This window comes from Plodia interpunctella, chromosome 24 (assembly GCF_027563975.2).
Source record: "Plodia interpunctella isolate USDA-ARS_2022_Savannah chromosome 24, ilPloInte3.2, whole genome shotgun sequence".
In the NCBI taxonomy this organism is placed as follows: Eukaryota; Metazoa; Arthropoda; class Insecta; order Lepidoptera; family Pyralidae; genus Plodia; species Plodia interpunctella.
This window is the reverse complement of record NC_071317.1, coordinates 1,557,640-1,567,186: the sequence shown is the minus strand read 5'-3', so window position 1 is coordinate 1,567,186 and position 9,547 is coordinate 1,557,640. Positions and strand designations below refer to the sequence as shown.

Genomic DNA, 9,547 nt, shown 5'->3' with positions numbered 1-9,547 from the left:
TTGTTTCACCATCAACTTGTGTTAGTAGATTTTTGTAGTAGTTGTTTTGTAGATTGTATATGCATAGTACAGTACAAAAAGTCTTCGTGATCAGGACTATTCCATGGATATTTGTGCCAAAATGTTGATATGGTAAATCACTTGTGAGACGTCAACCACGAAAAAATGACAACGTCAAATGACCCCACCTGACGCAAGCCTGCGCAAGCGAGTCAGCGTCAGCGAAGTGACGAGTGAGTGAATTGAACGGGCCGCCGCCATTTTATTGATTGATTCTTCTGTGCTTTTATGCGAAGTTGTTCGCAATTTCTCTTGGATATTACTGAAGAATAAGACAACTTCATTAAACACTGAATCGGTAAGATTTATTGATCCCTTTAATATTTTTTCACTGAATCGCGTTGTCTGCGCTTGTGTTGTTATAATAAACTCGACGTGGCCGGCCCGGCTTAACGCTCACCGCATATAGAAGATCAATAATTTCTTTAATTTACACGTATTTACAAGTTTAATTTACAGGTACGGTATTTCACATAAGTATCTCTACTTTTACATTATATTGTGTCCAGAAAACCACATCATCATCCTCCAGTTTCTAAAAAATACTTTATGAAAAAGAATGGTATTTTTTGTATAGATCAAAATGGCGAACCGCAGACCTCAAAACGGAGGACGACGCCCGGATTTTATGCGCAATGATCGCAACAAGAACTTCGGTGGTCGAAGCGGAGTGTCGCCATGGCAGGGAGGCGGCCCAGGAGCTGGTCTCCCAAACCTCCTGCCGTTGGCGGGAGGTTCTACCGAAGCTACCCTGGCCTTGGCTAGCAACATCATCAATTTGCTCCAACCGCGCCAGACCCCCGTACCGTCTCTGTTGGACATGCCTATCAGGCGTGATTTTGGCGCCAATATGGGTCGGTATGATCGTGGTTACGGGCCCAACAGGGTAAGTGAAAATATATGTCTCTGTATGTAAAAATATGTTCCATCCTTTCAAGCATTCATTGCAGAAATCTCAAAATGTTGATAAAGAAAAATATTCTGTGCAGATTTCTATAATATGTCTATGTCTATACGCTTCCAATTATGGCTGGATAGATTAAGTCTTCACAAAATAATTATTACAGTGATCTATGTTATGTTTTAATTCACTAAGCATGTTTTCATACTACATAGATTTTTCACAATGTGTGTACTTAACACATGTTGAAATCTTCAAGTTTGTCTTGATTTTCAGTTTACCAGCATTCCTTCGTGAGGCCCCTGCGGCTGCACATATCATACTAACACATTATTCTGATCACTTCCCTTTAGATGGGCAATCAGGGTAATTTCCGGCGTTCGGGAAATTACAATCGCGCCGGTGAGCGTATGAACAATCGTAAACCGTCCATGCCCAATGATGGGCCCAGGCAGCAAAACAAGAACTTCACGAAAAAGGATGCCGATTCCAAGGCCAAACCTGTCAAGGAGAGGTAAGGAATCCCCGCTTCCTTCCGGTGGTGCCACCGACTCTCTCGCACCGCTCTGGTGCCCCTGTATATATCTCTAAAACACTTAACAGCAAAATACGTTCACCGCAGTTTAGCCGAATTGGCATGCTACCTGCCCATAAATCCGCATTGAGAACTTCTTCACCATAGACTATGTTGTCTATGTTTGTTGAGACAGAACAGCAGTGATTTCTTTCTCAAACTGTTTTCACTGTAGCATGGTGTTTCCCCCGAGTTCACTCTCTATCCGTACATTATTCTTCAGTATCTTGAGAAGCTATGCTTCACGCAGACACCATGCTTCAGTATTGATATTCTGTGGGACTTTATGTTAATGTCAAAAATCCCAAATAGTCATTCAAATAAATAAAAAAACTATTTGCTTCACTGGTAAGTATACTACATTGGCATAGCTACTTATTATATGTAATTATTGTATTTTCCAAAATATCTAGCTGAAACATGATATTTTAGATTCTTTAATGTCCAATGTTCTACCTATAAATTACTTTTTTTTAACATGACTGTAATTTCTGTATTGTGTAACTACAGCTCAAACTTTTAAAATCTAAATGTAATATCCTATTGGTTTTTTGACAATACATTGTCAAAATAAACTGATCAAGTATATTTTATTTAAACATTATTCTTTTTTTTTTCTTTTTGTTGATCTAATTTAAGGTTAAAAAAGTGTAATAGTAATCCATATAATATTTACTTAAATACGCAAAATTCGTAATATTTACTTAAATAGGCAAAATTGGTAATATTTACTTAAATAGGCAAAATTGGTAATATTTACTTAAATAGGCATAATTGGTAATATTTACTTAAATAGGCAAAATTGGTAATATTTACTTAAATAGGCAAAATTGGTAATATTTACTTAAATAGGCAAAATTGGTGATATTTACTTAAATAGGCAAAATTAGCCAGTCCAACTTTAGGATCTATCTGTTTATCTGTTTTAAATTACAACTTAAAGATAACTATATATCTTGATATATGTATAATTGTGTATCTTAAAAATAGTGTATTAAATAGTTACATAATATGGCAGCAACATTTAAAATAAACAGTCCAGTCCACTAATCAACAAAGTTTACAACAGTGACCAGGAAGACAAGAATAAGTCCGCCACGGAGCAGTCGGAAGGGAAGGAAGAAGATGAAGACAAGAAGGAGAGTCCTAAGTCCCGGTATGATGAGATCCATCAGGCACTGCTGAAGTGCCATATTTGCAACAAGACCATGTGGGACGGGCGCTCGTTTGAAAACCATCTGAATGGGAGGGCTCACAGCATAATGATGCAGAAGACTGCTGAGAGTTACGCCTTGACCGCTGACACTATGAGGCAGGAGATTAAGGTGGGTGAATGGTGACCTTAAATTATATTGTAGTATTCTGTTTTATAAAGTGTAGTCTTGTTTTATCCAAACAACAAACTGTAAAACAATGTAATTGGATTTTATTTTAATTTGATTTTTTTTACCCTTTGTAGATGACTGCTAAAATGTCTTCAAGTTTCTCAACTTGTAGTGCATAAAATAAAAAAAAATCACAATGAAATAAATAATGCCTTTTTAAAATTTCTTACAAAATAAAATATACATATGTATGTATATCATTGTTTTCCAACTTAACAGAGTTGCGTGATATTTCCCATAGATTATTTCTCCACCCTTAAAAAGCCCCTTAAACATCTAACAGATGCTCACCATTTTACAAATATGACATCAATACATATCATATTTTAAAACAAAATTGAAATACTCAATCTGTGCGATTTGCCCTAATATATTTATTTATTTAATACTCGTCCAGATCCGTGAAATGAAACGCACACGCAAAGCCGGGCAGCAGCCCTCCCGCGACTTCTACTGCGCCATGTGCGACATGTACGCGGCAGACGGGCCCATACACCGCACGACTGTAGGCCACCGCAAGCTGAAGAAGTACCTCCATCCCACCTGCACTTCCTGCCACAAGGAGATGCCCACCCGTATTGAACTTGATGAGCATCGCTTGACGGCGGAACATCTCAAGGTCATGCAGGAGAAGCAAGAAGTTATCTCCAAGCCCAAACCTGAAGGTAAAATTAAATAACTAAAATCATGCTCATACACTACTAGTCCTAGAACACACAATCTTACATAACACACTGCAGAAGACAAAGAAAATGAAATCAATCCTGTTCAACAAGTTGTGTTCTGTTGGGCAGTGATGGTGATCTCGACGCTGTCGATGGAGCAGATGTACCTGCGCGACGACCGCCAGCGCTGGCGCCGCGGCGACCACCACGACGACAGGAGAAACAAGGATAAAGATGACAAGGTATGTCACACTGTGTGTTGCTAGCGGTGGTGGTGTAATTGTTAAGACGCCCGCCTGTGGATCGAAAGGTCCCATGTTCGAATCCTACTCGTGCCACATGAGTTTGTAAACCAATCTGACTCATGTATAGTAGTTTTCATCGACCACCACTTGCTTCCGGTGAAGGAAAACATCGTAGTATGAACAGGAAAGGAGTATCCAATGATACTTCGTTCCTATTCATACTATCCTAGACTCACTCTAACCATTTCTTAGGTCTTCCTCTATTCCTGGAACCCTTTACTTCCATCTTTAAGGCCCTTTGAGTCACGTGATTTCCATCTCTTCTTAAAATATGGCCGTACCAGCCTAACCTGTAATTATTTATCGTACTAATATAAACAAGAATCGCGTACTTCTCGAGACAAAAAGTTATCTTTTTAATCCAAGCTATCAGCTACCTCAAAACTAAATTTCGTAGACCAATGTGCACCCATTTGAGCGTGAAGATGTAACAAACATAATCACAAACTTTCGCCTTTATAATATTAGTGTGATGCAAAAGCTTGTGAGGATGTATGTGTATACGTTTGTTACTCTTTCACGCAAAATCTACTGGACGAATTGTTATGAAATTTGGTACACGTGTAGAATATAACCTGGAATAACACAAGAGTACTTTTTGTCCTAAAATTCCCACTGGAGCGACGCCATGGGCTGCATCTGGTATTATAAATGTGAAACTTTGTGAGCATGTAAGTGTGTATATTTCTTACTTTTTCATGCAAAATCTACTGGTGGGATTGATATGAAATTTGGTATAAACAACCTAAATATATCATAATACACTTTTGTGTTATATTCTATGAGATTGTATGGTATGTGAGAATGTTAGTAATTTTATTTTTTACGATGAAAACCACTCTGAATTTATTTTTGTAAATCCCTATCTAGATTGTTATAAGAAACTTCCTAATTATTCTAGTTTTTTTAAAATTACTGTTCTAAAATTCCCATCTGTCACCTAGGACCAAGATGAAGAGAAGAAGGACCAAGAAGGAGAAGATACAGAGAAGGAAATAAAGCAGGAGCCAGGCGAGGAGAAGAAGGAACAACAACTAGATGCGGAGAATACTGTCTTGGATTACAAGGAGGGAGATGATCTGTCCAATGTCACCGAGGACATGTTCCCTGCTTACAGGTCAGTTATTTACAAAAACATATATTTTTTCTGTTAATACTCAGTCGCGCTCCGTCGTTTCAACGTGCGTCGACAGCGCAGAAATTACTGCGCGTTTGTCTTGTCTGTTCGCGATAAACTCAAAAAACTACGGCACGTATTTTCATGGGGTTTTCACCAATAGACAGTGTTCCTGAGGAAGGCGCTCGATCTACTCAACTAATCTTCTTGAAATTTTGCATACATGTAATTTGAAGTATGGAGAAGAACATAGGGAAGATTTCATCCCGGAAAAATTACTGTTCCCACGGGAAGATCACGCAGGCGAAGCCGCGGCCAAAAGCTAGTTATATTTAAATTACCTATCTACCAATTCTAGCACGGAGCGCGGAGTCGGATCCTCATTCCTCTCGGACTTCCGCTGCGTCCAGTGTTCCCTCTGCCGGAAACTGCTGGACTCCGACGAGACTGCAGCCGTCCACCTCCGCACCTGGAGACACCACCAGCTGTTCCTGCGGCTGCTCACTGACAAGTGTAACGCTAACAAGGTAAAATTTGTTTTCTCTTACGAATCTTATTATGTGAACAATGTTATATATAATATATTTTTATGTTTTTAAAGCAATGTAAATATATATTTTTTAATTATTATTTATTTAGTACCTTCTGTTACCCAACTCAAATCAAGATTGATCCACTGATATATTTTTTTTTTATAAAATATCTCTAAGCTTACTGTTCCTTTTAGCAAAGGCCTCCACTGCTTCCATTGATTATTAATTAATTACTTAATAAAAATATCACTTTCATAATTGAAATGTTCTGGAACCTGGGCTTTGACACTCAATTCTGAGGAAGAAACTGAGAAAACACTCCAATACTACCGACGCCTGACCACAAACTATATTTAAAATTTGATCACATAGAATTATTGTCTATTCCAGCAACAAGAAGATCATGAGCCGGAGCCAGAAGCTGCTCAAGATGGCAACAAGCGAGCCATGAACAGTGAGGAGAACGGAAACTGGAAGAGACGCAAGACCACCACAGATGATGACCACAATTTGGAAGACTTGGAGGATATACACATGAAAGGTATATATATATTTAGGCATATTTTTTTGAAACGTGATTTATGCATTCAAACCTTTAAAACTCATAAGCCGGGTCTGAAGCCGCTCGTTTTCGTGTTAGCTAACACAAAACAATTTTTATTAACTTATTAGGGACGTGGCCTAACAGTTATGTTACAAAAATAACAAAAACATGTTTTCCAAAAGGAATGAATAACATCCCCTGCGTTCGCCTGTGGGGAGGGGAAGTGACTCATTTTGTGTTAGCGCTCACTAAAGAAAGACGTGCAGACGACGGCAGCACAGCGCAATATGCAGTACACAAACATAACAACAGTAGCCGCAGCGGACGGACGGTTTTCCTAATTTGTTTTTGTAACATGTTTTGTTAGAAAATTGGCGCTGCGCACCCGGCTTTACATACGGCTCAGTTTCTGTATCGGCTGTTATGTCGCAAAGACCGGACGCTGTTATGGTTTTAAGACCGGCCGCCTGTCTGACTTTAAAACCATCTACGACTACTATAAACGGGAGGATTTTGAAACCTTAAATTCGTCGTAGAAGTGTTTAGTTTTTTCTTTTGTTATTAAATTCCTAGTTTGTAAGAAGGCTTTTTGATAAAGATTACTAATTTTTTTGTTATATTTTGAATATTGAATACTATTAAGTTGATCTAGTTAGCAGCTCCATTATTACTATCACTTTGTGAATAACGCTGTGGGCTACACTACAGTTTGAATAGCTTTTTTATAATATGTTTTATTTACTATTTGTAGTGTTGCTGTTTGTTATTCCTAATAAATAAATAGATTTTTAGTGGTTCTAGGACGGAACCACATGCTGTTTAAATGCAAGCAATGCTACAGGGGTTTTAGGAAGATTTTTGGATAAGACTACCTTTTTATGTAATTTTTGTATACTTTGTTTCTTTCAACAATTTGTAATGTGTGAATGGAACAGAGTGTGTAGTTATGTTGTTAATTTATAACACAAGTCTCCAACTTTCTTTAGGCCAGTAAGTTATTTATGTTTCTTGAACAAATAAAACTGTATGTAATGTGAACTTGCAGAGGAGCCGCGCAGTGAGGTAGAGGCAGACGTGGAGATGGAGGGGGAGCCCGGGCCTGACGATTTAGAGGATTGGGCTGACCACGGGGATGATGAACAGGAGCATGTTGAGAATGGTATGGTCTTCTTCCTATACTTTCTTAGGGTAATGAGGAAGCTTAAGGTATTTCCGTCCCGAGTTTTGACTGGCGGAGATTGTGTTTAGCTTTTAATTTGTTTAATGAAGATTTAATAAATACGCTCGTCAGTTTCGCGATAAATATTTTTATATTTTTCGCACTAAAATTTAAATTATCATAATATATTTATTTTATTAATATTATAACATAATTAATTATATCTATTTCCTATTTCTCTGTCCAATAGTTTTTGGTCGAAAATGTAATAATGTTTCATATAGTCTTTGTAGAGACATATAATACATTTAATTGATGTGACATAAAATTTTACTTTCTTCTCTCTCATTTTCGCGAGCTCCATATTGTATTCTCGGCCGTGAAGCAGGGAAGTACCGGTGAAGATTTTACAGCCAGCCGCTTGACGTCAACCTTTATACTGCTACATAATGTATAGAAAAAATGAACATTCTCTTCATGAACAGGATCGGAACAAAAAGCAGCGCAGCCGGTGGAGAAGGAGCCGTCTCCCGCCCCGGAGCCGGAACCGGAACCGGAACCGGAGCAGCGTCCGGAGCCGGAGGCGCGGCCGGCCGCGCGGTCGCCGCGCACGCGCGCACGCGGGCGAGGGCGCGGGCGCGGCCGGCCCCGGTACTAGGCAGACAGAATATTCATAAAGTTACTTCGCGCCGGCTCTACACTATCCGCGAATAATTCGCTAGACTTTAGCGGCTTCGGCATACGTTAGTGATTTTTCATTGCAAATAAAAGCATACACACTACGCAATGTTCATGCGTTCTCATAGGCATCTCTCCTAGTTCGAAGATAGTGTGGAGCCGGCATCGAACCTATACATATATACCTTCGAATTTTTCGTGTTTTCCTATTGAATCACATCAAGATTCGTATCGCTGTTTCTGAATGAAAATAAATATATGTTACTCGAGTTTAAAATTTTAATGAGGTGAAAAAATTCTGGACGTGAGCGAGAATCGAACCCGCAACAAAGCACACTGGCACAGGAATTAACGAAGCTCTTGCAATAGAGACTTATTAGCTAAATTTAAAATGACAATGTTTCATGTCATTTTAAATTTAGCTAATAATAACATGTATATATAACAAATAATATAAATAGAAAAACTCTAGATGAAACACTTATGGCTCTGAATTGAAAATCTTGGTGTCACTCCATAGGAACAATTTTTTTATTTCTATTACCGAATATGTTCCATTGTAGTCCCAAATACTAGGCGAACAGAAACTGATTATACTATAGAATTAAGTAAAACGTCAGATTTACTATAGTTTTCAAATAAGAATAGGATTGTTGAAATTTCATTTACCTGTAATAATGAACATAAATATGATTGGAAGTTAGTGTATCCAATTACATTTTGGAAATTTGCATTAGCAAGAGATATTGTCAGGGATATTTGGTCCGGCAGATGCAGCGCTACAATTGTTGATAATATTTTTTCTGATAGTAAATAGGTTTACTGAATAATTCCATGTGTGATTAGAATTTGAATTAAACTTTGTAATTTGTAACTAAAAAATCAACCTATTTGTTTTTTATAAAATAGCGTAGTAAATATATATAGTATAGTAATTAGCCTAGGATTTTCAAAATGATATTTATAAGGTTGTTTCTTAAACTTTGAAAAGCAACTTTAGGGGTAATAATTAAAAAGAAAATGATGTCATAGGAATATTTTTAGGTTTATCGACAAATAGCATTATCATTTATTTCAATTAAAATTGTATGAGTTCTAGAAAATTGGTCTAGAAATATTATTATTTCCATAGATTCTTGTTATTTCTCTACAGAGTAGTGAAGTATTGCTTGTCACAATGTATAATCATCAATAAAGCCTATTTCATTTCATAAGTTTTATTTTAATTAAATCCTACTAACATTTTCCTTAGTCTGCGCCTACTAAATAAAGTAATGAATGTGATGGACAGGATGGATGTGTCACACTATCATATAAATCTGGAATATGGTATACAGAGACCCTGTTATTCATAAAAAAAGAAAGCATAGCTGAGGTATGTGTTTTATCTCTAGAAAACAAGAGCATTTTTTATTCTTATACATGCAGTAAAATTATGTTTTTTGTTTCCATAGCTGTTAAATGTTTTACTGGTGGTGTTAGCAATAACTGTTGAGGACTGTAGATAAACATATCATAAAATATGCACAGGGTATGGAGATAAAACATTACACTTATTTCTATTGTAATAAATACATTACATAAATCATTACAACAATGCACCATCTCAGAATAACAACCTACTGT

At 37.3% G+C, this 9,547-nt stretch overlaps 1 protein-coding gene across 2 annotated transcripts; it reads left to right on the top strand.

Moving 5' to 3' along the window:
- Positions 1-203: 203 nt before the first annotated feature.
- Pep (Protein on ecdysone puffs) lies at positions 204-9,135 on the top strand. 2 transcript variants are annotated; one of them, XM_053763883.1, is made up of 11 exons: positions 204-358; positions 638-946; positions 1,315-1,475; positions 2,605-2,860; positions 3,318-3,585; positions 3,715-3,827; positions 4,835-5,007; positions 5,366-5,534; positions 5,931-6,081; positions 7,130-7,243; positions 7,729-9,135. In XM_053763883.1, exons 2-11 carry the CDS (start codon positions 644-646, stop codon positions 7,899-7,901), a joined length of 1,881 nt encoding a protein of 626 aa, XP_053619858.1. In that variant the 5' UTR covers positions 204-358; positions 638-643; the 3' UTR covers positions 7,902-9,135. The 2 variants fall into 2 exon arrangements, with proteins under 2 accessions (XP_053619858.1, XP_053619859.1); XM_053763884.1 differs by lacking the exon at positions 1,315-1,475.
- The last annotated feature ends 412 nt before the right edge of the window (positions 9,136-9,547 follow it).